Here is a 26,399-nt window from a genome sequence, read left to right as displayed (position 1 = left end):
CAGTGATTTTCAGTGTGGTACGAAGAGTCCTGTGGCTCCCTCTGATAGCACTGTACTGAAAAATTTGGGATCCACTGGCATATTTTGTTGTGGAAAGACATCATTACGTAATCACAATGCACTTCAGCAACCTTTTGCACCAAATGGCCCCGCCTTGCGCAACAGTTCCAAGGCCCTGAAATTTGTTGACCAAAATTTCCACGGAATCTACACCGGTATGGCGGCACAAATTCGCGCTGTGGTCTCAGCCCAGTGGCTAGCGGACGCATTTCAAAACGGTCTCGTGGGCTCCAAGATTCGAGTCCTGGACTCGTCATGGTACCTGCCGGTAACCAAACGGGACCCGAAAGCGGAGTTCGCGGAGAGGCACATCCCGGGCTCTTCGTTTTTCGACATAGTCGAGTGCAGTGACCAGAGCTCACCTCTTTGCCACACGCTCCCCACGAGCAGCCACTTTTCACGCTACGTGAGCGAGCTGGGCATCGGCAACGACACGCATGTGGTGGTTTACGACGCGCACGAGTTCGGCTTGTACACCGCGCCCCGAGTCTGGTGGATGTTCCGATTGTTCGGACACGACTCGGTGTCGGTGCTGGACGGGGGCATGAAGAACTGGTTGGCCGAAGGGCGCCCGGTGACGTCAGAGCAAGTGAAGCCGGAGCGCAAAGACTTCAAGGTGTCCACGAACAACACGGCGTGGGTGAAGACTTATGAGGACGTGCTGGAGAACATCAGCACCGAGAAGATCCAGGTGGTGGACACCAGGCCTAAGGGCAGGTACAGGGGGGTCGAACCGGAGCCCATAGAGGGTGAGCAGACTTTCGCAATTGTGTTTTGAGTTTGGATCAAGCTTTTTCTTGAAGAGAAGATAAGAAAAAAATGCAATCGTTGCTTTAGCAGACTAAACAGTAAGCAACAATTTTACCAGTCATTCATACCAAATGAAAGTTGGTTAAATTTGTGTTGTTACTCAGTGGAGGGAAGTAACAAAATACAAATACTTAATTATTGTCCTCGAGTATATTTTCAAGTAACTGCACTTCGACTTGAGTACTACAGTACATTTGAATGCTGATACAATGGATGAGCTGCACATTTTTTAATTTTAGAGCGACTCACTCGCGATTAATTGTAGATGTCAATTATTTTTCACTTAATTGATGAATCACATTGTGTATGTGTATAAATAAATAAATAAATTCCTAATGAATATTAATCTCCTAATGAATATTAATCTCAATTGCCTACGTAAAGTCCTGTGAATTTACCCTTTGTCTGAATAGTGCAATTCTTAATTTTTTTTTTTTTTTTGAAACAGGGACTCTACCTGGCCACTTCCCCGGTGCAATCAACTTGCCATTTACCTCCTTCCTGGAATCCTCAGGGAAGTTTCTGGCCAATGAGGACCTGTCCAGACGATTCAGGGAAACCAAACTCAGATTGGGCCAGCCGATGTGGGCCACCTGCTCTTGTGGCGTGACGGCATGCTTTGCTGTTCTGGTTGCTCAGTGGCTCGGACACCCGGGCGTGTGCGTTTATGACGGCTCTTGGTCCGAGTGGTTTAAAAGAGCATCTCCTGAAAACGTCATCTCAGAGGGAGAGGGAAAGAAAATGTGAGACAGGCGACTAGGTCAGAGGGGGCTCGAGTCAGTGTTAGCAGTAAAGAGAGATGCATGTTACAAGTTATTATTTCGAACTGCATTCGTGCTTTCTAGCAGTTTATGATTTAATCGATGCACACTTTAGTTGTTACTCAAGCAATGTTAATACTTGAACGTTGTCACAGTATGCAGAAACATGCAATGGGCCACAGTCCCTCACTAAGCATGTCATCTATTTCAGACTACAGCATACATTACAGTACAATAAATGTTTATGGTACAAAGCAATCTGTGCTTTGAAGCACATTGTGTTGCTTGGGGTATAAAATTTTTCTATCAAATTTCCTTGTCTTTCTTTTAAAATAAGATGATTAGTCATGCATGAAATGTATTCTGGTTTCAGTTTTCTTGTAGGATTCCATTAAAACCATCATACTCATTTGTTCTCATTCATTAAACAGTTCAGAAAAGTAAACATTGAGTTTGTTTTGAGCATGCAAGCCATCTTGCAATATGTGCCCAACACGACAGTAGTACTGGAAAATAACAGAGTACAAATACTTGATTACTGGAGACTTAAGTAGATTTTTCAGGCGTCTAATGCTTTACTGGAGTATTTATAATGCAGATGGCCTTTTACTTCTAATCCCTAAATTTCAAAGCACATAACCGTTTTCTCCCCTTTCCCCACTTTGTCCAAGTAGGCTCTGTACTTTGTTCAACCTTACCGGATGGTGACACAATGTAAACAAGTCATGATGAAAGAGAGGTACACGCATGTTAACTGTTAGTGAGGTTCATTTTATTGATTGTTTGAAAAACGGGAATTGTTTCATAATTGAGGAAAACATTTGTGTGCAGAGTTTAAGGGTATTTTATGTAATTGCCCCAAAAATATTTTTAAAAAAAATTTACTTCAGAAGTTCAATCAGTAATTTTTAAGGGTATTTTATGTAATTGCCCCAAAAATATTAAAAAAAAAAAAATTTACTTCAGAAGTTCAATCAGTAATCCTCCTGTTACCTGACTTTGTTTTTCCATAAAATCTTCTAATTTAATGTCTTGTGATAAAATAGACCGTAACAAGATATTACTATTTATGCAAGGTCTTAAGTCTTCGTTGTATTTTAAAATGTAATTTTCGTGGTGGGACAGCAATCTGAATCAATTCGGTCGAAGGACGTTTACTAATGAATAATTGGAGCGACAAATCCTTCAGTCGTGTATGATACCACAACAAAGATGGCTGTCGGACTTCACATAGGTCCCTGGGCTGTCCATAAAACTGCCTGAAGGTCCTCCAGAAATAAACAAATTGGGGTCCTCGTCCTTAGATGTATGCTAGTCGCGGAGTCGCGGTTACGATCTATATATTGCGCTTTTAAAGAAAACTGTGAAAAAATTAACATCAACATCCTCGTTTTAGATTGCTAAAGGAATGTTGAACAAAGCGTCGTTGTATCGGCTCGGTCATTTACGTCCCTAGTGGCCCATTATTTTTGTTTTCCAACGACGAAGGGTGTGTTTTCTTCGGTCGCGCTAACGCCGCTAAGACGCCATACAGTTTACTTAATTTTGATATTCACCCGAAAATTAGCTGGTGGGTTTCGTTTTAAGATAGACTTCATTTTACATTTAAAATGATAAAGAGAAATATATGGCTCCACTGAGTCGAGTAATTATAGCATGGGGTACAGCGGTTAAATTAACCGTGTTTAATTTTGAAACGTGTTTTACGATTCGTGTCTATATACGTTGTTGTCATTTTTGTAAACGCCTCCAGAGGCTGTACTTGGTTTACATGTCTATTATTTTAATTCAATTGTTTGACATGTTCCCATAGGGAGGGGTTAATGAGCATCAATGTCAGGCATTGCGCTTAGCAGACTGTCCCAGGAGCGCAAAGCCTGGAGAAAAGACCACCCGTTTGTTAGTGCGCCTTTTTTTATTCCCCAAATCACCAATACTTTTCTCTCAGGACACGCTCAAATTGTTTTACTTCTCGCAGGGTTTTGTTGCTGTGCCTACCAAGAATCCAGATGGAACCATGAATCTGATGAATTGGGAATGTGCCATTCCTGGAAAGAAAGGCGTAAGTTTTCAAGCACTGTATGAAATTTGTGGCTAATTAACGGCTGTGGCTATGCACAGTACAGTTAGGTAATATAGATAGTACAGGACAGTTAGGTAAGATCGATAGAGGCAGGGGCTTAAACTACACAATGGACACGGATTGAATGATTGCGTTTATTTTAGGGCTAGGTACGAGCTACACTGGTTATAAAATGTCCACGCACCGGTGTAAAAATGCCAAAAAAAAAGAGAGTGCAAGATCAGTTCAAAACTTGTACAACAAAAAAAAAATAAAATCTGTAAACGATAAAGTAAAACTGAGATAACGGGCATTGCACGTGTGTTCACACCCACTTAGAACTGGCATGTGGTTGTGTTTAAAATTAACACGCTTCAGCCTTGGTTTCATTGGACCATAACAAAATCTACCAAACACGTGGGCGAATGTGTTCCTCATGAAACCAAGGTTGAATTTTTTGGGCCATTAATTTCAAAAGGTATTTTTGGCACAACCACATGGTGGTGGCAGCATCATGCTTTAGGGCTGTTTTTCCTTCAGCTGGAACTGAATGTTTTGACCTGATGGAAAGAATTATGAACAGTTCAAAGTAGCTCGACTAACCTACTAGAACATGTTTGAGGTTGATCAGTTGTTGGGATTGTGTCCTGACTCCCATTGAGCACGAGTTGAATGTTATTTATTGGTTAAATCTGAACACAGCCATGTCACAGTTAAAATATGCAACCATATTATTTCTGTTTATTTTGACTTCTCTTTATATAAAAAGATAAATAAATAAGATGAGTAAGTTGAACATTTTAAGAGATTAGTTTTGCAATATGGACATCTTCATTGGATCCTAAACAGCTGTTGAGTGCAACATCTGATCCAACAAGGCAATAGGGGAGCTTGTCGGTTCCTATCGACGTTTTTGTAATACCACAGAAGCATTCTCACGCGCTGGGGTTTTCCACCGGGGCTTTGGGTTCTTTGAACAACTCTCCCTGTCATTTCATGCGGCTGTGTTTTGGACTAAAGCAGTTTTTACTCTTGTGATTGTTAGACCTTGTGGGAGGGAGGATTGTATAAACTCAGGATGCTCTTCAAGGACGACTACCCCTCCTCGCCACCCAAATGTGAGTCCCACTGATACCACACATCTAAACTTCGGCCGCCTTGTGACAAACCCTGCGGCACAATGTCGCAAATATCCAAGCATCTCTGTCAACATCACAGCTGGAAACGTTTGATATACTCTAAGATTTCTTAAATCTCTTTTTCGACCACCTCTTCAGGCAAGTTTGAGCCACCGATATTCCATCCAAATGTCTACCCATCCGGTACTGTTTGTCTGTCCATCCTGGAGGAGGACAAAGATTGGAGGCCCGCCATCACCATCAAACAGGTTTTCATAGTCGTTATTACATAAGGCTGTGGTAAGGGTGAAATTGTTTCTAAAAGTTCTGGACCGTCACTTTAATGGTATTGTGTGTTTTCAGATTCTGTTGGGGATCCAGGAGCTGCTGAATGAGCCCAACATTCAAGACCCAGCACAAGCAGAGGCTTACACAATTTACTGGTATGCATCCACCGAGTGGTGAATTGATTGCTTTTATTTTGGAGTTTCATCGGAATGAAATTCAAATTCCAGTTTGCTGAACTTTTTCAGCTCCCCGTGCTAATGTGTGGACATAAAAGGCGGACATACCGTTATGCCCCGCAATTATTCATCCTCAATCAAAAATTTGAGTCGTACCAAAAGTCTGCAAGACATTCAATTATTCACAATGAAAAATCTGTTGTGTGCCATCTTCATTGATGAGAAAGCCTGCCGGTCAGAATCAAGTCGATGTCATTCATACAACAATGCAAACCAAAACTCAGCGCCTTAAAATAACCCCCACTATTAATTATAAGGGATTAAAATGCAATATTGTGTTTTTCCGTTCCAGTCAGAACCGGATGGATTACGAGAAGCGGGTCAGGGCCCAGGCCAAGAAGTTTGCACCCACATAAATCTGGCAGGGAAGGAAGTCTGACTTGATCGAACCCGAAGGACCACTCCAGCAAGGATCAACTTTTCTGTACTTTTACGCCATTTCATCGGTGGCATGTCAAAGATAACCCCCAGCACTTGACTATTGGTTGTAAACTCAACAGTTAGGCGTAAGAAGGAAGCAGGCCTCTGTCCAGCCACCACGAGGAGGGAAGCATTCGAAAAAACAAGGTCGCTAATTTGCTTTCTTCAACCAGTGTCAATTCTCCGCAAATTATCACGACACGCGTTTGGGAACAAGCAAATAAGTCTGTGAGTTTTTTGCCCAACGGATAAGTGATCGCGTGTATATATTATAAATAAACCAAATTGTGAAAGTTATGTTTTATATTGTTTTAGCCAGTTGACGTGTGCGTGGTATTATAACGAAGAACACAATAAATTGTGTATTGTGAAATAAAATTGAATAAAAGAACACAAAGAGTACCTTTGGTGTTTTTTCCTCAGCGTATGTGATATGTGAATAAATCGAGTTAAACTCGGGGTTTGGGCCCGAGCCCTTTTCTAGTCAGTGCTGTACAGGATGCAATCATTGAAGAATGCAGCTACGTGCGTCCTGGCAGCTGTTGTATGCAGATGGCTTGGCGTCAATGGCCGATAGCGAGGAAGGGCGCCAACATAAGCGACTGTGCTGACATGATATGGAGTCAAAGGCCCTCAAGTAGTCGAAAAGTAAAGAATGACATCAAGGATAACAACTTCGAGCTAATACCGGAGGATGTGTTTGAAGTACCTGGGAGTAACGATGAATTAGGAAGGAGGCTCTGAAACGGCGACGAAAGTGGGCAAAGGGGAGAAAAGTGGGTGACAGGAAAAGGCCCAGAAGCCTAACAAAGTAAAACGATCCAAAACAGTCATGTGACTGCGCCAGAGGTATGGACAACTGAGGAAAAAGAAGCGGAGAGTTTTAGAGCAGGGATGGTGCTACACTGGGGCAAAATTATATTTATAAATTATGTTTACAGTCATGCTTCGTATCAGTCAAGCTCACCTTTAGCCCCGGGACAGAAAAGGCTTGGAACGATATATATTACAATTCATTTTGAACTTTGAATAATGACCTAATATTTGTGTTGTTTTCTGGTCCGAAGGTGAAACCTGATGTCATGCTCTCAGGTGTCAAGTGTGTGACATTCATAGGAAATATAACACCTTTTTTTTTCTTCGCTTTGCCTCTCGTGTGGTTTAGTATGTCCTCACTGGGCTGCGGATTGGTGAAAACAAGCTGAATAGCAGAATTGTGTTTTGTTTGTGTGGGTTGGTCATCAGCTAGCACCTTTCGAACCCGTGCTTCTCTTTGGATAGAATATTTGATTAGTCAAACTAATTTGAATTTTAAAACATGACATATTACGCAGGAATATTTTTTGCCAGGGCGGCTCGGAGTAACAGTGGTTAGCACGTCGACCTCACAGTGCAGAGGTACCAAGTTCGATTCCAGCTCCGGCCTCCCTGTGTGGAGTTTGCATCTTCTCCACTGGGGTTTTGCATGGGTTTTCTCCGGGTAGTCAGATTTCCTCCCACATTCCAAAAACATGCATGGCAGGCTGATTGAACACTCTAAATTGTCCCCTCGGTGTGAGTGTGAGCGTGGATGGTTGTTGGTCTCTGTGTGCCCTGCGATTAGCTGGCAACCGGTTCAGGGTGTCCCCCGCCTACTGCCCGAAGACGGCTGGGATGGGATCCAGCACCCGCCGCGACGCTTGTGAGGATAAAGCGAATCGTAAAATGGATGGATATTTTTTGCCATGCAACTTTGCCAAAATGTAAAACAATATCTAACTAATTTGTCTATTCACAATTTCCGGCTACAAGTTACTCATTTAGCAATTTAAAAATACAATGAAAAAATTGGTCAGGATCTGAATCATTTTGGGCTTGATTGTGTGATTTTCTGACTTTTTCGCTCGCAAATGCTGCGCTGATTCGACTCGTCTGTCAGTGGAGTGGATGGAGAGAAACATTTTGAACCAGAAACTCAACAAGTTGTTGACAAATGGGAGGGGGGGGGGGCTTCAAAATGAGGTCTCCTTCCCAGTGTGGTCGACAAAATGCACCGAAATCTTGTTTTTGCAAGATGCGAAGTGTGAAGTTTTGCTGCGTGGCAATATATCAAGAATGGTGATTTTGAAATAACAGGAAGGTTATTTGTTGTTTTAAAAAAAACAAAACAAAAAAACAAAAGCATATGGAAATGGGACATCTCCCCTAAAACACCCTTCATTAAAAAAAAAAAAAAAAAAAAGCACAACAACAATGAAATGATTTGTTGGACTTTTTGTGAACCGCAAGCCTGTGCAAACTAAAATGTGATGCCGTAACTACTGAAGTTTCTTGCGTGATGTGTACAGGCGGCTGTGTGGAGGTTTATGCGTAACCACTGAAACTTGTTCGTTGTCACAAGCTGCTGCGCTTTTTTGTCAGGACAGAAATGTGAAAGCCGATTCGGCTCCGACAAAGAGCGTTCAGTCATATCGCTCGTGCGCGGTCGCCATGAGGCGAAACAAATACAAACGACAATGGATTTCCTATCACTCGCATCTTCTGGTATGAGTGGCCTGTTTTCAGATGAAGAGTTGCAATGACTAGTTTATTCTGTCGTTTCTGGAATAAGACCTTTTCTCAAAATAAGAATAAAAAATTTAAACGAGCCTTAATTGTGTCGAGATGAGAAAGCCTGCCAGTCAGAATAAAGTTTATGTCACTCATACAACAATGCAAACAAACTAATCGATGCCATATGGGCCATACAGAACATTTACCAAAATCACTGCACATTCTGTGTTTTATTTTGAGTTCATGGTCACTGTGAGGGCCAGTCGGAGACTTTGGGTGGGCCGGATGTGACCGTACTTCGCCCAGATCTGTCATCGACTCTAACATCCGTGCCCTCTCTTGTAATCGTCTGAGCACCACGCACGATCTCATGCTTGCTCACATTGTGGCACTTGACACGCCTTTGCCAATCTCGAAAGTATCGCATGGCCTCGCACGGCGCTCTTTCACCTCCACCTTCTGTGATCCTCGCCCGCCTGAGCGATAGCAGCAAGCAGGGCGGCGGGAGGGGGTGTTAGCGGGGAGCGGCAGACTTCTGGCCGACTGCGGTTGTCAGCAATAGTTTGTATGCGCAAGTACGTTGTGGTTTTTAATGCTGCACGTTGTCACATAGCAGCCTTTTGTTGATCTCCACGACGGAAACAAGACATTCCCACGAAACTGTCCTCGTCATTGGCGCAATTGACCGATTCGAAACACCATATTTTAGATTTGATTCCCATCGTTAGACGCTAGGAATGAGGTTGATTGCACACCGGCACGGAGGGAGCTATCGAACAATATGTCGATTGTTGCGGTTGTTGTTTTGCAGGCCTGCACAACCGCACTGCATCGTGCTGAGAAAAGTTTCTCGTGTTGCTCAAAAGGTCACCTGAATATTAGAGACGACTTTTCTAATGTCAACCAAAAATACACCCAGCTCCAAACATTGAAACAGTACATCGGGACGATCATCGTCTGGTGTGAAACGCCGATGTTTTTTGAATTTTGATCAAAACTATGGAAACTAACAAACAGAGGGGGTCGGAGCAATGATCCCTGTGGGATCCCACTGGATCTTTCATATTCCTGAATTCCAATGGTGACTCTGTGATCCCTCGAGCATAACAAGCTCCGTTGACTCCCCTGAGATGTTGGATGACCTTTTGAGCAAGAAGACATTCTCCAACCGTCTTTTCCTTCACGTCTGCCACCAAAGTGTTTGAGTGGCGGTCTCGGGTTGAGGCTACAGTCAAGTGGCGCATCTTCGAAGCTTCTTAAATAGCTGCGTGCTTCTAAATATGGCCTGTATTCACTTTTTTGGGGCGTTAGGATCTCTTTTAACTGGAGTTTCATTGATTCAAACCACTTCAGAGGGACAATGCGAGCGTCTCTCTCGACAAAGCGATTGAAACAGGATGTGGTGTCTTTCCAGTGCAGTTTATATCCGAACGATGGTAGTAAGTTGTGATCGGGGGTAAGGTGTCGCTAAAAGGTGCTGGCGAGCGGAGGGAGGCGCCGCGAGTGACATTTTCACTCACCTTCCCACCTTACCCTTGCCCGTCACTTTTTCACTAACACTTTGCGCGTCACAGGGCTTCCTGTTAAGGCCCAGAAAGCAGCTGCGGTTGACGATTGGAAAATGTCACCGGCCACCCAAACAAAGAGTTAAGGCTATAAGTAGGCCAGAGAATGAGCGGCAGAAAGACCGAGAGAACAAAATGAGAGCATGCGGAAGGGAAGAAGGACAGTGAGAGATCAAAGAGAAAGAAATCTTCCGCTGAAGCCGACGGTCCGGCAGAAGGAGCGAGAATGTGGCTCTTGTCGGGGAGGCGCTGACGCCTTCGCTTCGCCAAGAAAGTCAGGTACAGTATCGGCTTCGTATTTTCAAGATTTCTTTCTTTGCAATTGCATTCATGTTTTAGGATGATTTGATGTTGCCAGCTACAAGAACAATTCGTGGCGAATGGCTTGTGTTTTGTGCTAGCCTAAAAATCATCAGCCAACCATCAAGTAACGCTAGCGAGAGCTCATTTTGGATTTTTTTAAAAATTTTTTTTTTTGTCATTTCACATTAGCAAAGCTGTGGAAACAAAGTTTTAAATAGCATCAGGCATCTTTTTTTTTCTTTGTATGAGCAGTAAACAAGTTAATAATTAAGACAAATTATTTTGTGATCAGATCAATTTTGCAAAGTTAGCAAAATGGGTAGATTAAGTCATCAACAGTAAACAAAAAAAAATCCTTTCTACTTTTATAGCTCAGTACATTTAAGAATCTGTAATTTTATTTTATTTTTTATTTAAAGAGTGGGAGTTTTTTTAAGCCAGCTTTGGAAATTACTTGATACCCGTACTTTTGTTTTCTCTGCATGCGATCAGTTTTCTCAGACACTTACCATAATTGTAATGACTCATTTCTAAAAAACAAAAGTGCAGAAACCGAATGGGGAAAAGTCCCCGCTCTAAAACTGCTTGAGATTTTCTTTTTGTTTGAAATTAAGATATCCTTTATTTGCCCCACACTGAGGCAATGAGACTTGACAGTTCTCATTTAATTCCCTGATTATTCTTTTTTCCATCTAAATAGGACAACAGTACAGTAATACAAGTTTAAAGCAACAAGGATGGGATCCGAGTATTCAACTGAACTTGCCATGAAGGGAATCGTGTCCATTTACATTTTGTGAAATTATTAGACAAGTATGGCCACTACTCACTACTATCGAGAGTTTGTGCAGTTCTTGTGACAATCGCAACTATAACGCTTGGGTCTCATTACTGTTAAATGTTGATCGAAAGACACTCCACCCAGTGCTCAAACTATCCATGTTGTGATACTAAAGTAATAATCATACGACTCTACCGGGTCCATATGTTCATAGATCGACTGTGCTGAAGATGGGGCGGGTACGGCCCTATTTTGTCGTGGCGGTTCTGTTTTCCCTTCGTTCCTTGGACTGCGCGGCAAACGTGCAAGGTGAGACTCATTATGTCACTTGACATGAGAATTGGACACGAGTTACGGTTACCGACGCACACTGTTGAATCACGCCAGATGACGGGTAACAAAAACGTGTCCCCCGTGGGAGGCATGAGTAATAATTGACATTTGTCCGTTCAAATCGTATTGGAGTTTGCATGTTGCATTTTGCGTCTGTAGGGTTCACGTGCATTTTGTGACGCATATTTTAATTAGGGGCTTTTTTTTTTCCTTAAATAAGAATGTCTCCAGATTCCAGATGTTAACCCTTTAAGGGACAGTGGTGACTACAGCGGACGGCTTATCATGTGATCAGGTTACAGGGTGCATGAAAGGGTTCATTTGCATCAGCATAGCAAAGACACAGTTGGGAAAAAAAAAATCATCAAAAAGTGAGCACAGAGCTAATTGGATTAAATGTTCATTTGAGTTTGACTAACATTGGATTTGGCTCCAAGTGCACCAAACTTTTCCTTGCACAACTTTTTCATCTTTTGTTTTTTTTTTGGGTGAGGCGGAGGAGGGCGAATTTCAGGGCTCACCTGCGTGAATGACTTCATCAACAATGTCACGTGTACACTCAACATTTCTTCGGGAGAAAACTGCACGATATATGGCTACAAGAAAATACGAATCAAGAAGGATGTGGGGACACGTTCAGTTCTAATCAGGTAGGACGGATCGCTACAATATTTATGTATAATAGGTCACAACAGCGACTTGTATTCCCTGTCGACTTAGTCGGAGCTGCAAGGTGAAACAACACCGCAACACACGTCCGGGATGCAGTTTTGTCTTTGAAAATACAGTAAGTGTTCAGAGGAATGTATCCACTTGTAATGACATGGATCTCCTCATTTCCTTTCTGATTAATGTCTCGATGGGTTATTCCAGGAATTCACCTTTTTCGAGGAGATGCCAAACATCAGCATGAAATGTAACGGTGGGCTGGTGGAATACCTCAAAGACTATGCACCCGGACGTCACAGTGTGTACATTTTGTCTCGTCATCTTTTTTGTTTTACATTTTTCATTCATTAGAACCAGAATAAGTGAAATGAAGAATGTGTGTTTGTGTGTGTGTAGTCAAAATGCACCCCCCGGGGCTCCCTAATGTCACCTTCACTGACAATGACACCACCGTGATAGATTGGCATCCGGGTAGTCCCTGCTCTGTGCTCCTCACGGCGTTTGACTACGAAGTTCAGACGCTAAACAGTGACCCAACGACAAAGGCAAGTGTGTTGCATGTGCTGGCGTTTACATTTTGACCAATGGCTCTCGTGGCATCAATCAGTGGCTCCACCGTCATGACCAACATTGCAAGACAGTAGCGTAGTAAGCGTACATGTTCATTTAAAATAAAGAAAATAAAAAAATAAAACAGGCACAGATTTTCTTCCTAAAAAGTATCGTTCATATTTTTGGAAGCAACTGTAACTTTCTGTGCATTTTAAAACATCAACACTGCACTTAAAGAGGGAATTTGCAATTCAACGTAATGGACAATGGGCGGTAAACTGACAACCCCGCCGGCCCCAATTAGTCTATTAAATTAAGGTTTCATTACGCTTTATGTTATGATTTACAAAAAAATCAATTTCACGGGATAGTGCATTTGAAACAAATCAAGAGGAAATGGAACAATGACGTTTCAATTCACCAATTCTCGGAACACAGAATAGATTTCCTCACACGATGCTATTAAACTTGTCAATAGATTATGAATCCGCTCAAATGCAAACGGATGTGATGCTGCATAACGGTCACCGACACTGAAAAAAAAAATATATATATTGATGTGGCTCAGCAGGAGATTCACACATTTCCCACCAACGAGCCACAATTAAGGATCGCTGCCGGGCGGCTGAAAGGCAAGCATCACGTTCGTGTAAAAGTCAAGCCGACGCAGAGGGAAGGAAGCCAGTGGAGCGAGTGGAGTCCACCTGCATCCTTGGTCTGGCCGGAATCAGCAAATCGAGGTAAGGAAGAGAGAGAAGCCGAACAGCAGCTTGCTGTGACCTTTTAATCCCAACATCCACATTTGCTCTCCTGCGCTTAAGTTTGGACGCACCGGCAACTTGCCTTGGGGATAAATTTGTAGTTGAGACAAGAGAAGGAAATTCCTGCACCATACGTACATTCAAACTTTTTTTATTTCAGAATGGAGTCTGTCTGACAACTTGATCATATTGGCCGTTTTGATCGTCTGGGTCGCCATAATTGTCATGATGCTGGTGTTTTACAAATGCGGCATCGGAAGCGGGTGAGTAAAATTTGTGCGAGCGCGTGCATGCGTTCGTGGTGTTGAATGACTTTTATTTTGAAGGTTTGATGAGACGGCGGCAGTGCAGCGGAAACTGCATTGCAAAAAAAAAAATAAAAAAACGACAGTTAAATGGATACCTTTCTGACAGTTGAAATGAACATTTTTTTTCTTTATCCAGATTTTTAATATAGCTATCGTCTCTTCGGTTTGTACCCACTAAACTACCCCGTGTACCATTTCAGATTCCTCAAAATGAAGCCAGTTCCAAATCCTTCAACATACTTCCAAACTCTCCACGGTGGAAATCTAAAGGTAAGTTATGTCGATGATGCGTATACAAGATGAACATGCACACACACACACACGCACACACACACAAAATGCTCGTCAAATGTGTTCCTTATTCGGCCTCTGGTTCTTTTTCTGCAGAAATGGCTGAATCCCAGTTGTGTCGAATATTTGCACTTTGCCCAGCCTGTCGATCACATCTCCCCCGTGGAGGTGTGTGAAAAGTGGGCCGCGGGTCCTTCCGCCTTCACCCCGCCCAGCTCCACTTGCGCCCCGCAACCTCCGAGCAACATCGCACCATCAGCGGGCTCGGATGAGATTCCGAAAGACATGCTCGTGGGCAATTCGTCCTCATCCTCGTCGAGTTTCTCGAACTTGGGCTATTTTGCGTCCGGCTCTTCCAGCAGCTCTGTTAAAACGGAGCCCAACCTCGCCCACTTCGCATCTAAAGACGATTTCCACTTCCTGCATAAGGCACATCATCGTAACTTTCACCTTTGCCCCGCTTTGTCCGAGTCTCCGAGCTCCGAGAGCTTCGAGAGAGGAGCGCAAAGCCCCGACTCAGGCTTTTGTGTTGGAAAGGAAGATGCAGAGGTCGAGGAAGTTAAACAGGGTGCGAATGGGGAAGAGGTTTCAGGTCATTGTAGCTCCTCGCCCCGAAGCCTCCCTCTCCATCTTCCAGCGCAGATAAGTTGCCCTTCGTCACCTCTCAATTTGTCTCCGACCTCCTCAGATAGCGCTCGGACGCACGCGCCTACGCTAGCAGCTAACGTTAGCGCCGCAGGCTGGCCCGTTGCTTGCACAACGTACAGGCCTTCCTCCATGCCAGTGGAGTCGTGCAAAGCGGGTTATTTCGTCCTACAAGAGATACAAACTACTTTTAGCAACGCGTCCATCTGAGATGGATCCGTTTTTTTCTTTGCTGCTTAAAAATCACGATGAACTAGAGCACTCGGTAGAGCGCGGACACCTCCACAGCATCGTCGCTGTGTGAACAAAAGTGGGCCGAAAACACTGCTTTTGTACACACGACCATTGTGCACCCCTGGGGGGTGTCGGGTATAAAATGAAAAATGTGAGAGATGAAAACAGTTTTGCTCCGTCGTACTCGCATGGAACGGACACAAATTTGTAGAAAACTGCAAAGTTGTTTCCGTCATGTACATTCCAATCATCCCAAGCCATGCAAGATGTGAGCTGCTGCTTTGAGCCATAAAAGTAAATAGTCAGTCATGAATGGCTTGTAAACCAGCGTTGAAGGGCTCTGCAGCTGTGAAAATAAAAGATGCTTTAGACGGGTGACTGTTCATGTTTTTACTTGCTTGTATGGCCTCAAAAATGTTTTCTCTTTTTTTTGTTTTTTTGTCTTCATTTGTGGTTTGTTTGTGTGTGAGAATTATTATTGCCCTCGTCTGAAAAACGCGCGGCACATTTCCAGTGTTCTCTGTGTGCTGCGACCAAACAATACAGCTCGAAAATAAATAAATAAATAAAATAAATGGGTCACCCTGTGACTTCCTGTGTCGTGGTGGAAAGTGGGGCCCCAAGAAATGGGCTGAAAAAAGACGCGCGTATGCGTGAGCAGCTAATCTGAGCCTTTTACATGTCCTGTCAGGTGGTACCGGCGGTATCGGAGCGTGCGTATTTGTGCGCGGTTTGACATTTTGCTCCTGCCACAACAAGCACCATCGGGTCACCTCACACCAAACATACGACTGCAATCAAGGTCAGTGAGAAAAAAATCACATTACAATGCGGCGCATAAAAACGCGACCTTGTCAAGTTGTGGTGCTCAATACGTGTATTCATTGAAGTTGAAATTCATTGAAGCCAGAAATGAAGTTTGTGCTCCCTCGTACGCGTTCTGGATCAGAGGCGATCAAACTACAACTGGAGACTTTTGATGAAAGACTGGCTGACTCCAAAATAAAGTGGCGTGGCAGTCATGCTGCTGAGAAGTGATAAAGGCATGGATTACTGTTTTAAAGCATCGTGTCTAAATAGGAGATAATTTTAAAGAAATCTTTGGACAGGTTTTTTTTTTTCAGGTTCCTGATCAGCATTTGAGACAAAAACAAATCCACAGCAAAACCAACCAAACCAAAAAGTGGCAAAATCGTACTGCCAGTTTCCCAGGACTCAAGCAATGACCGTTTGTCAGGTGCTACAGTATCTTTAAAAAATAAAATAAAATAAAAAATCCTAGCCCCTGTTGGACTGGGAACATTTCCAGACTCTGACCCAAACACAAAACAAAAATGTACAAATAGACTATAGTGGATAGAAGAAAAATCTGGTGTATTTTTCGTAGTTGAGTATTGGAAGCCTTTGCTTGCGTTTTCTCCCATGCCAGTAGACTTTTGACTCTATGTTTTGCATACTATACTGTAGGAGGGGGCAGGCATTAGCTTTCCTCCCAAAATAAACCAATTGAGGCTGTTGAAGTAGGCTGCAGGGATAAGCAAGAAGCGGAAAAAAAAAAAATCTCTCTCCCACAGATATATACACACAGAAGAAGGGTGGGCTTGACAATTTCCCTTCTTTGGCGGACTGAAGCGGCTGCAAAGACTTGACCAAGGTGAGATTTTGCTCCATCGTCACTCAAAAGTTGTGGATTATTCACCATGAAATGCCAACTTCTTGAGGTACAATCAATTTTTTTTTTCCCAGACTTTACCGGACTCAAACTTGCTCAACTTTATAGTGAGTGTCTCAATGCAACGCTTCCATTCTAGTGTACAGAATATGCCCAGCTTAAAAGTATTTTGTAACAGATAACAGAAACCATATGTGGTCATAAAAACGAAACAGTTTGGAATGAAAGCACATGAAAAGGCATTTCCATACCTCCACAGGGCTGAGCGAACACACAATGTGCAATTTGTGCTATGTCACACACATGCTGTAGTACAGTAAAAGAGCAACTTGGTGCAGGAATTTGCACAAACAAATCATGCAAAATACCCTGACTCCCCCCCTCCCAATCACTGCATGTTCCCTGTGTACATCAAAATGTGTATTTCTAGCACGGTATATGATTTTAAATCTGCGCCGGCCGTTTCCTCACAGTTGCATTTCTATTTAACATATAATGCAAGACACGGTGTCCCACTTCTTGTTGGCTCGTCGCTCAGGCTTGGGAGCCACAACTTTTCCTTTGAAACAGAACTCTGCTTGGCTGCCTGCTCTGGATGAAAGAAACACACTTTGGGTCATCAACCAGATGAATTAAAGCCCGCTAGCAGAGTGCTTGATCATCCTATGGTGGGATTTATTTGCCAGCTCTTAATTTGTTTTGAATTTCTCCAATATTTGTCCAAGAGCAAGTTTTAAAGCGCACGTGGCTGAACCACGTAACCCCGATTTGCACAGCTGCAAGGACATCTTTCTGCCTTGTGTAGTTTTTATTTTTTTTTTTGTATCACAAAGCAGCAAAAGAAAAAAAGAAATTCCACAGTGATTACATGGCCAGCTGACCGACTAATACCCTGCTACAAATTTCCCATGTTAGTTCGACACCATGTCGGAATCCTGTTGCCGCTTGTTCTTGGGGAATTCCCGTTTTCGGCTGGACTTGTGCCCAAGACTCTTTTTGACTGGTGGGAACATCGCAGGATCAGGAAGCTTCCAGCTTACCCGTGACCCGAGTGATGACAAAGCGGTTAAGCAAACAGATGACTGGATAATAGGTCAAATGTGCTGAAAGATGCCACGAAGTGGCGGCAAAGCACAATATGAAGCTTGTCAACTCAATTCCTTGCCCCCCCCAAAATAAAATCAGCAAACGGACCGGTCACCCGATGGACGATTCATCGGTTTCATCTGCCCGTAGGTGCAGGCGCAATGTTGGGCGTCCTCCTCAGCCTGTCCTTTGTTCACCTGGTGACACAGGCAGCCCCTCCCACAGGCTCCCCTGTGCCCTGCAAGCGCTGCTGCGATGACCTGCAACCAGCGGAGGACAGCGCGGCCCCGCCCGCGGCAGGAGGATACAACCAGGTGCCCCAGGTCCGCGCCTACATCAACATGACCATCCTTAAAGGTACACCAGCAGAACCTCGTTTCCACCCCTAATAACGTTGACATTTCAAAGTCTCGATTTTTATGTAATTTATTTTCCATTGGCTTACAACAAACACCTTTATGATAACATCTAAGCAGTATTTTATTTATTTTTTTACGTCATTCAGGTGATAAAGGAGACCGTGGTGAAAGAGGGACACCAGGTAAAACTGGACCGGAAGGCCCTCCGGGAGCCATCGGACCCATGGGCTCAAAAGGCTCCAAGGGCCAGGCCGGTCTCCCCGGAGACCCTTGCAAAGTCCAGCACGCCGCTTTTTCCGTGGGCCGTCGCAAGTCCCTCCACAGCCTGGAGGCCTACCAGGCGCTGATATTCGACACCGTTTTCGTGAACCTCGACAACCACTTCAACATGTTCAGCGGGAAATTCGTCTGCCACACACCCGGGATCTATTTCTTCAACGTCAATATCCACACGTGGAACTTCAAGGAGACCTACCTGCACATCATGCGCAATGAAGCCGAGCAGGCGATAGTGTACGCTCAGCCCAGCGACCGCTCCATCATGCAGAGCCAGAGCCTGATGCTGGACTTGAACGTCAACGACGAGGTGTGGGTCCGCCTGTATAAGCGGGAAAGGGAAAATGCCATTTACAGCGATGACGTAGATATTTATGTCACCTTCAATGGACACCTCATCAAAGCAAGCTCAGAGTGAGGAGGAGAGGGGGCGGGGAATAAAGATTTTTTTTTTTTTTTTTTTAGGCAGAATGGCATCCGCAATCAACATTGTAACCAGAAAACATAAAAATAAACGAATTACTCTTTAACTTAATCCTCTGGGCTCTAAGATGGAAATTTGTTTCCGCTCGCTTCTTTTAAGGTTTGTATATGATCCCAAATACACAACAGGAAACAGGAATAGCGTTGGCCAAAAACTTGGCGGAATTTATTACTGTATATCCTTTGCAAAGTCAACTCAGGAAAGTGAGGAATAAACACAGAAAAAAAAAAAAAAACGACTGTAATGCTTCAACCTTGGAAAAGGTCGATTGGTTCTTTAAGGCTCTAAGTTTCAAACTGAAGTCCACTACAGGAAAAATCCAAACTAAAACTCACTTAAAGTACAAGGGGGAAGAACACGAAGACTCCGCAGGAAGAGGACACTCCACACGGGACGCAAACGCTTGACAAGATGCCTACCAGAGGTCACTGCAGGTGCACCGCAGACTCATTAGGGAGCCAACTTATCAAGCTGATGAGCTACAGGTGAGTGATGAGCAGGCAAGTCTCAGGTGTGAGATGTAGAGCGACTTGGCCGAGAAGGCTGCCTGCCTGGGTCGGTATTAACCACAAGGAACGATGGCACCGTTTCGGTTCCAAAAACTGACTGTTGTCGACTTGATTGGATTAAGATGAGGGGTGTAAACAAAGGGCAATGTGATATCTGCAGTCCTAATTTTATTTTTCTTCTCATGTCATTGTCAATAAAAATTCATTTGGGATAACATGACACTGTGCACTGGAAAACTGATACAACATCCCTAAAAAATAGTTTACACTGTATATTAAAAAAAAAAAAAGGCGTTATTTGAGACATGTCCTGCGACTCTGAACATAAAATTAGAATACGATGCGTTCATGACACCATCAACAGTACAAAACGCACATCCCGCATCGAGATCACTGGTTGCACATCACGATCCATCGCACAAGGTCCAAGACAAGTTAGACATCTCAGCTGAAGGCTTTCCACTGACTCACAACTGATTCACAAAAAAAAAAAAAAAAAAAAAGACAAGGCCCAGAATATCAAACAGACATGTGGCATCACACAGCTGTATGCGGTTCAAAGTAAGAATCTATAAAAAATAGATTTTTTTTGCTGTATAAACATTTGCAACCAAAGGCACTATCTTACATCCCACTCATATCATCAAGAATGATTCATATTCACGCTCAATCAAGCCTTTATAACCACCAACTGAGAAGTGTTACAACTCTTGGGTTTGGTTGCAGCCTCTGGTGTGGATAAACAACGCCGTGTTACCCGCGAGCACACAAACGTGACAAACACAGGGGCGGCGGTGACAAGTACTCACACAAAATGTTCCCTTTGTAAAATACAGCCAGGTGTTTACCTGTTCCTGCATCGAGTTGAAGTTTAAAGAATGTTTAAAGTCCAGTTCAAGTCTCAAAGACAAGCCGAGATGAGTCCTACTAGCCGGCTAATATTTCATAGGCGTTGCTGCACTTTTAATATGATGATGCTACAATGCAATTGATATCATGCTTTGAACGTGGCCAAACCAAGCAAAAAAATAATAATAATAAAGCCAAAAATTGATGATGTCACTTCATGTTGTATTGAAATTAGGTCTCCAAGCTGAAGGCCAATTCACTTGATCATGATATTGCCCTACAGTCATGCTTTCCAAAAAAAAAAAAAAAGGAGGATTTCAAGAAAACATTGCACAATATGAAATAAATGTCAGTGGCATGCGGCAGCATTAAAAATGTGTCAGATTGGCCAAACGAGCGGCCTCCTGCTACAAAGCCGGCGTTGGGTAAGTCACATGTTAAGTGCGAGCGGCCAATCAAACGTGACATCTGAGCTGGGAGTGGAAAATGCCGGAGGAGGGAGCTCTCTGGAGGCGCGAAATGACACAAGACACCTTCTGTTGAGCCGACTGCGTCGCACTCATTTGTGTGCTTTGTGGCATTATAAAATCTTCAAATTAATTGTCCATTCACATTTTTCTCCGGCTCACTTTTGTGCTTCCGATAGCAGCAGGTGCCAAATATTATTCTCAGAGTGAAATTGGAAAAAAGGTGTTCGTCAAAGACCCTGTGAAGTGAATTTCGAGATGTGTCTCCGATTAGACACGTTTGAAGATCATTTCTGAAAACATGTGCAAAGACTGACAACGGAGTGGCACGTAAATTTGGAGCCAGACAGTCGAATTGTTTTTTGACATTGCGTTTTTTTCCGATTTATTTCAGCGTGGCTAAAAAAAAGTGCCCAGTGATAACTTCAGCACCATCGTTCGCATTAGTAGTTAAGCGGCACAACTGTGACATGCGGTTAGCTTGCTCGCTGCAGTATGGTTGTGATGTATTTTGAGATTTTGTTTTAATCGTTCATATTTTTTGCGCGGTGAGCAAAACTCTTCTCTGCGGCGTGTCAAACGTAGAGCTCAAATGGATTTTTTTCACTTTACAGGGACTTTCAAGAAAACACATCTTCCAGCTTGTCAAGTTGCGTCAGAGTCACTCATTGAGGATAGAGTGTGGTCTATCGTAACCAAAAAGCCTGAAGTCGGGTTCATACAGCTTGTAAAGTTCCCTCCGCACCTCCAGCGGCACCGTGCTGAACCAGTCTGATTCCGAGTCGCTGGCTGTCAGATTCCTGTGCGAGGTAGGAAACTCCACCACATTGTCCACGCGCAGCAGGCGTAGCAAATGCTCAGCGTCTTCCTCGGCCGTCTCCAAGTGGCCCACAAAGTCATATTGGATCTGGCACGGGTGACACAGGCGGTACACCTGCTGCCAGTGCTCATTAAAGGGACCGTACTTCTCCGTCTGAGGGTCCAGTAGATACTGGGTGAAATGAGAGAAGGAAGGGTGAACCCCCATGGCAAACGCCTCATCCACAGAGTCGGGGGGCGTCGACTGGTTGGCGTAGCGCCGCAGCATGACTTTAGCAAAGCGGCGGTAAAAGTCCTCGTTGCGCAGCTCAAATTTATCCCGGTAGGCGGATATGAGACGCACGAATGGGTCCCGCACAAAAAGGAACTTTGTGTACTTCTTCAGTTTGACCTTCAAAACAAAAGCAGCACGTCACGTTTGTGAAGGGACATTTCGAGCGATTCATGAAGACACTGAAAACGTGTTAAAATGATAACGTCATGCTCAGATTGCTTTCAGAACGAATGAAACAACAAAGCATTCAAATACACTTGCGACTTTTTCAACATTTTGCGAACCGTGACTGTCATTTCTCGAGAATAACACACACTCGAATAAGGAAGCCAGAGTTTCTGCAGAAAATCAACGCAAGAAAAGAGAGCACATGTAAATTATGCTAAAATCTGATTTGAACCCACGAGTTTAGTCGCGCTAGGGAAAAAAAAAGCATCTTGACAAGTGTCATCTCTAAATGGAATTAATTAAGTCTAGATAGTAAATGAAATACTTTAGCTGGAGTCCCAATCCAAAAGCACTAACAAAAAAAGAAGAAAAAAAAAATGAGGGAAAAAAAATATTCAACAGACCTTCATGAGGTGCCTTGCAAATTTGCCGTAGCGCTTCCAAAACTTGTTGAAGGTGAAATGCATGCTGGCGTTGTGAGCCAGCTCCCTGGGGATGGCCATCGGGTCCCTTTGGGGTACGCCGTCGCGGAGCAGGCTCTCGCTGAGAACGATCATGATTCGCTTCCAATTGGTACAAGCCACCTACGGGGAACATAAACGGTTAGCCTGAAATTCTGGTCAATGATCACAGAAAAAATACAAGCTGCTCTAATGCAAAAATAATTGCCGATTGTGCGCATCTGTCCCAGAGGCAAATCACGGTGGAACCCCCAAAGTCAAACACAATCCATGAAAGGGTAAAACTCGAAAATGTGGGTTCGGCTACAAATTGAACAACTTTTGGATTTGTTCCTGTGTGTAACCGAGTGGAAGAGTAAAAATATAAATGTACCTTTGGCACGTAGCAGTAGATAACACCGTGCCTGTCATCGACTATGAGATGATCCAGCTCCTTGTTGGGAATGTCGTCAAATGAGCGGTTTTTGCCGGGGAACTCCAGGCTGTCATTGGCGCACAGATCTTTAAGTAACTTCTGCCGGTTCTCCTGTTGATTCCATTTGAAAGGCAAATGCATCAATAAATTAAAAGAGGAGTCCTTTTTTTTTTTTTTAAGCCGACACCGAATACAACTAATCATAAAGACGTAAAAAGATATTGGACCAAGGTGCCATAATTGCTATTAATGTAGTGATAATAAGAAGCATCCTTTACCAGTTTTTAAAAAACAATTTTGGAGGGCCCCATGACATCCAAATCAATTTTTCCGCTACAATTTCTACTTTTACTACTTTTATTACGAATTATATTGACCTGTCTCTGGCGAAGCTCTGCCGCCACCGGAGTCAAATGAATCTTCCACTCCTGCCTCGGAACATATCGCTCTTCTGCCTTCTCTGATTGGTTGCTTGCTTCGGCGGGCACCTGGTCAGTGGGTTCGCCAGTTCCAGGCTCTAAGAACTGGTTGACAAAGGCATCGATGTCGGAGAGGAAGGACGGGGATTGGGGAGGTTGAGGCTTCTGCTGCTGTTGCTGCTGCTGTTGAGCAGGTTTTGTCATTTTGGGTCCGGGTGAGACGGGGGTGTGCAAAAACTGATGCGACGCTCCAACTTCCTTCCAGTAGAGGATGATTAAAAGGATCATGAAGGCGGAGCCCAGGACGACAAAAATGTGAAACATCCTGGATGTTCCCATCGTGACAAAGTGGTGCGCAAAATGTGCCTTGCCACCTAACGGCTCATCATCATCATCATCATCATCTTCATCATCGACCTCGTTTTGGCCCCGTTACAGCGACACCATGGCAACAGATTGAAATAGTTACCTGGCTCTTTTTATGGGGTCACCAAGGAAACAGATCTTGGTTATAGAGCTCTTGCTATGGGGTCTCCATGGCAACAGCCAAGGGCTTCTCTCACCATGGCGATAGATAGGCGGCAGCTATAACTGAGCCCGTGCTTATCATGTCTCCGTGCAGGACGCATCCATGGGTGAAATTCTCACCTCCGCTCCATTCGGGCAACTGCAAAGAGACAACCAAAACATTGCAATGTGAGGGGAACGAATCCGTGCAGCCGCCACTCCATTTTAAATCCGACACGTAAGCATGACACTTGGACTTGGCATTGAAATGGTACCAAGTGATTATTCTCAGAATTTGCAAAAAGAAAGCAGATACAGTTCTTCATTTGGCACATTATTTTACAAGGCACACACTTAAATTTGACACAGGCAGTTGGGGAAGAAAAAAAAAATCACATAGTTGTGAAAGGAAGTGCTGCATACCATACACATTCCAGTCTGATATGATTTTCCCTGCAGAAAAAAATTGCTACCTGCGTAAAAGAGTTTAAAAACTAAAATAAGCCCAAAACAGTATTTTCTTCATTGTGCTTTGACGAGCTAAGCAACCTGTGTTTCGGACCGTTGGGTTAGATTCCTTCCACCAGTTTGTCCGCCTCTTCATGTGCAGCGCTTTGGTCACAGAGCGTCACTTTTCCTTCTAAATGTGGACCTCACGCGCTAAAGTCGTCACTTTATTTCCTGTCCCCCGAAGAGGGCTGCCTTGACCTGGAAATTCATCACACCGTCGCTCCTCGCCTCACACTCCTCTCAACGCGACACCACACAAGAAGCAAATATGAATGCCTTTCTCTTCACGACCTCAACTGGCTTTCTAATCTTACTCTGAGCCAAAAGATTCATGTGCAAAGCTGTTTCGGGGAGGACGTTGCTCTGTGCCCAGTTACTTAATCCCACTGCAAAACTCAGGACTACTGATTTTACAACTTGTTTTGGAAACAAATCCTGCACCAGTCTGTGCCTCACTATTTCCATTTTGTACGACAGAATTTCATAGAGTGAATGGACAAATACAGCATATGTGTACACCTACAGGAAAGGGAAATGGAAGAAAATACAGAGTGGTTTCCATTCTCCCGTGAAGGCTTTTGGAGTAGCTCTGTGGGAATGTTGTGTCATTGGTGAGGTTAGCAGACTATTGTTGAACCTGACAGAGGACTATACAATCTCCAAAAGCATTTGATGAGGTTCTGGGGCGGATTCTTTCAAACCAAACTCATTCAGTTTCACGTTACCTTTTAATTTTCGAATTGTATATGTTATACAGCACAAAAGATGGAATTCAATTGCAAAGCTTCATTGCTATCCACACCGATGTCTGTTAGGACGGATTTATAAAACATTCATAGCGAATACTTAAAAAGTGTAAATAGCCTAAGTCAGTGTTTCCCAACCAACAGTCCTTGGCCAGCCCATTTGGTACCAGGTCACAGATGTGTTAGTTTTAAATTTTTTTTATTTTTTTTTTGGTGGTTTGAATTTGACAAGCTCCAGCGACTTATATACTTGACAAAGAGCTTCACAAATTATTTAAATTAAAGCTTCGAATATGTCCTTCAAAATAATACCAAACATAATATTATCAACTATTTATAACTTGACCTTGAGGCCAAATCCAGGACATCCACCAGCATCAAAAAATGGTTTTGACAACCGGGCTGTTGATAAAATGGGGATGTATAGGTATAAAAATTATAATCATCACAACTGGGATTTGTCCACCTAAATATTGTAGTACCGGTACCGCTATCGGTATCACCTCTGGCCAATGGACTACAATATCGCCTTTAACCGAGGGTTCGAGCCAGGGGAACCGGCTCTTCCTCACATATGACGCTCGTCTCTTGGAAGAAAAAGTCTCGCGTGGAGATGTTTCAGCCGAAATCCTGGAGATAATATTTCAAGGTAGCCGAGGAAAACAGTGTGTCTTCCTACGGTATCGCCCTCTCTCGCTGTATTTAATGCCAAAGTAGTCTCTAGCATGCAATAAATGTATCCAGCGTTTCTTTTAAGATTTGGCGACGCTAATATGAACTATGAGCGATGAGAAACAGAAGCTTTTTACCTCTTTGGGGGAGGCTGTCTGCCCCGCGTCATCAGCTGTGATGCCAGCAGGTCTTCGATCCGCTGCTTCCCTCCCTTCGAGATCAAGCGAGATTTCTCCAAGTATCGCGACAGTTTAGCTCGAGACTTGTACCTTTCTGTGTCGATTCCATCTTAACGCGACAGTCGACTGCACGGTGTCGGTCTAGCTAACGAAGTGCGTCCGCTTTGCACATTAAAGGAAAACACAAATATGGTGCAACGCGGTGACTGTAGTGGACAACTTTAAAAGCCATTCTCTCCAACATGGTGTACATGGTTTCGATGATGGAATTAAACGACAGGGATTAGAATAATGCTCTCATTGAGTTTCATTCAATTGTAAATAATTGTCTGGTCCACAGATAGCTGCACTTGTTGTCCACTGCTGGAATAACGTCCATATGACAAATATGCAGGAACATTGAGTACCAATAATCTTTTTTGTTTTCAAAACTTTTTTTTTCAAATAATTAGTGAATTGGGGAGTCACGTTTGTTTTGCATGGCGATATGACTAAGTTGTAATTGAGTGCATTTTTTTCTCCAAAGTGAATCGAGGCAAAAAAATAAGTGTGTTTTTAGGTGTTTGTTTCCCAGAAATCTCATCCATCCATCAAACAATACATACCAAAAATGACCAAACCTTGGGTAAGTAAATTTACGCAAGCACGAAAGGGCACGCGCACACACACACGCACCAGCGCTCGCGCACACATACACGCGATCGTGAAGCACTGCGGCACGGTAAATCACAGTATTTACTCCGCTGAATAACCATGGGACTACCGTGGCTGAATGCATGAATAAATTAAAAGCAATAT

At 43.5% G+C, this 26,399-nt stretch overlaps 5 protein-coding genes across 9 annotated transcripts; 4 read left to right on the top strand and 1 right to left on the bottom strand.

Moving 5' to 3' along the window:
* Window positions 1-117: 117 nt before the first annotated feature.
* Window positions 118-2,076, top strand: LOC109520280 (3-mercaptopyruvate sulfurtransferase-like). Its single transcript, XM_019877399.1, has 2 exons — window positions 118-809; window positions 1,319-2,076. Exons 1-2 carry the CDS (start codon window positions 218-220, stop codon window positions 1,615-1,617), a joined length of 891 nt encoding a protein of 296 aa, XP_019732958.1. The 5' UTR covers window positions 118-217; the 3' UTR covers window positions 1,618-2,076.
* Window positions 2,077-2,897: 821 nt separating this feature from the next.
* On the top strand, window positions 2,898-6,152 carry LOC109520279 (SUMO-conjugating enzyme UBC9-like). 2 transcript variants are annotated; one of them, XM_019877397.1, is made up of 7 exons: window positions 2,898-3,201; window positions 3,445-3,530; window positions 3,610-3,693; window positions 4,739-4,811; window positions 4,971-5,080; window positions 5,175-5,254; window positions 5,628-6,152. In XM_019877397.1, exons 2-7 carry the CDS (start codon window positions 3,465-3,467, stop codon window positions 5,689-5,691), a joined length of 477 nt encoding a protein of 158 aa, XP_019732956.1. In that variant the 5' UTR covers window positions 2,898-3,201; window positions 3,445-3,464; the 3' UTR covers window positions 5,692-6,152. The 2 variants fall into 2 exon arrangements, with proteins under 2 accessions (XP_019732956.1, XP_019732957.1); XM_019877398.1 differs by lacking the exon at window positions 2,898-3,201 and having other exon boundaries at window positions 3,445-3,534.
* A 3,424-nt stretch (window positions 6,153-9,576) lies between these two features.
* Window positions 9,577-15,311, top strand: il2rb (interleukin 2 receptor, beta). Of its 2 annotated transcripts, none has more exons than XM_019877411.1 (10): window positions 9,577-10,131; window positions 11,151-11,245; window positions 11,784-11,919; window positions 11,990-12,056; window positions 12,143-12,236; window positions 12,335-12,483; window positions 13,062-13,230; window positions 13,412-13,514; window positions 13,760-13,829; window positions 13,947-15,311. In XM_019877411.1, exons 2-10 carry the CDS (start codon window positions 11,167-11,169, stop codon window positions 14,703-14,705), a joined length of 1,626 nt encoding a protein of 541 aa, XP_019732970.1. In that variant the 5' UTR covers window positions 9,577-10,131; window positions 11,151-11,166; the 3' UTR covers window positions 14,706-15,311. The 2 variants fall into 2 exon arrangements, with proteins under 2 accessions (XP_019732970.1, XP_019732969.1); XM_019877410.1 differs by having other exon boundaries at window positions 9,580-10,131; window positions 11,769-11,919.
* A 925-nt stretch (window positions 15,312-16,236) lies between these two features.
* On the top strand, window positions 16,237-18,657 carry c1qtnf6a (C1q and TNF related 6a). Of its 2 annotated transcripts, none has more exons than XM_019877408.1 (3): window positions 16,237-16,383; window positions 17,644-17,844; window positions 17,993-18,657. In XM_019877408.1, exons 2-3 carry the CDS (start codon window positions 17,649-17,651, stop codon window positions 18,538-18,540), a joined length of 744 nt encoding a protein of 247 aa, XP_019732967.1. In that variant the 5' UTR covers window positions 16,237-16,383; window positions 17,644-17,648; the 3' UTR covers window positions 18,541-18,657. The 2 variants fall into 2 exon arrangements, with proteins under 2 accessions (XP_019732967.1, XP_019732966.1); XM_019877407.1 differs by having other exon boundaries at window positions 16,239-16,383; window positions 17,638-17,844.
* Window positions 18,658-20,271: 1,614 nt separating this feature from the next.
* chst12a (carbohydrate (chondroitin 4) sulfotransferase 12a) lies at window positions 20,272-26,206 on the bottom strand. 2 transcript variants are annotated; one of them, XM_019877403.1, is made up of 5 exons: window positions 25,560-26,206; window positions 22,946-23,654; window positions 22,527-22,679; window positions 22,097-22,276; window positions 20,272-21,641 (listed from the first exon to the last, which is right to left on the bottom strand). In XM_019877403.1, the coding sequence occupies exons 2-5, from the start codon at window positions 23,324-23,326 to the stop codon at window positions 21,093-21,095; spliced, it is 1,263 nt and encodes a 420-aa protein (XP_019732962.1). In that variant the 5' UTR covers window positions 23,327-23,654; window positions 25,560-26,206; the 3' UTR covers window positions 20,272-21,092. The 2 variants fall into 2 exon arrangements, with proteins under 2 accessions (XP_019732962.1, XP_019732965.1); XM_019877406.1 differs by having other exon boundaries at window positions 20,272-21,422.
* Window positions 26,207-26,399: the final 193 nt, after the last annotated feature.

This window comes from Hippocampus comes, unplaced genomic scaffold (assembly GCF_001891065.2).
Source record: "Hippocampus comes isolate QL1 unplaced genomic scaffold, H_comes_QL1_v1.1 scaffold193, whole genome shotgun sequence".
Lineage (NCBI taxonomy): Eukaryota > Metazoa > Chordata > Actinopteri > Syngnathiformes > Syngnathidae > Hippocampus > Hippocampus comes.
The sequence above is the reverse complement of the archived record's forward strand: the minus strand, read 5'-3'. Positions and strand labels throughout refer to the sequence as shown.

Coding starts and splice junctions, on each gene's coding strand:
- LOC109520280 (XM_019877399.1), top strand. CDS start 218: ATGGCGGCACAAATTCGCGCTGTGGTCTCAGCCCAGTGGCTAGCGGAC. Junction 810..1,318: donor CGAACCGGAGCCCATAGAGG/GTGAGCAGACTT, acceptor TTTTTGAAACAG/GGACTCTACCTGGCCACTTC.
- LOC109520279 (XM_019877397.1), top strand. CDS start 3,465: ATGTCAGGCATTGCGCTTAGCAGACTGTCCCAGGAGCGCAAAGCCTGG. Junction 3,531..3,609: donor GGAGAAAAGACCACCCGTTT/GTTAGTGCGCCT, acceptor TACTTCTCGCAG/GGTTTTGTTGCTGTGCCTAC. Junction 5,255..5,627: donor GAGGCTTACACAATTTACTG/GTATGCATCCAC, acceptor TTTCCGTTCCAG/TCAGAACCGGATGGATTACG.
- il2rb (XM_019877410.1), top strand. CDS start 11,167: ATGGGGCGGGTACGGCCCTATTTTGTCGTGGCGGTTCTGTTTTCCCTT. Junction 11,920..11,989: donor ACACGTTCAGTTCTAATCAG/GTAGGACGGATC, acceptor CTGTCGACTTAG/TCGGAGCTGCAAGGTGAAAC. Junction 12,057..12,142: donor GTTTTGTCTTTGAAAATACA/GTAAGTGTTCAG, acceptor GGGTTATTCCAG/GAATTCACCTTTTTCGAGGA.
- c1qtnf6a (XM_019877408.1), top strand. CDS start 17,649: ATGTTGGGCGTCCTCCTCAGCCTGTCCTTTGTTCACCTGGTGACACAG. Junction 17,845..17,992: donor CAACATGACCATCCTTAAAG/GTACACCAGCAG, acceptor TACGTCATTCAG/GTGATAAAGGAGACCGTGGT.
- chst12a (XM_019877403.1), bottom strand. CDS start 23,326: ATGGGAACATCCAGGATGTTTCACATTTTTGTCGTCCTGGGCTCCGCC. Junction 22,277..22,526: donor TCTACTGCTACGTGCCAAAG/GTACATTTATAT, acceptor TGTTCCCCGTAG/GTGGCTTGTACCAATTGGAA. Junction 21,642..22,096: donor TTGCAAGGCACCTCATGAAG/GTCTGTTGAATA, acceptor TTTGTTTTGAAG/GTCAAACTGAAGAAGTACAC.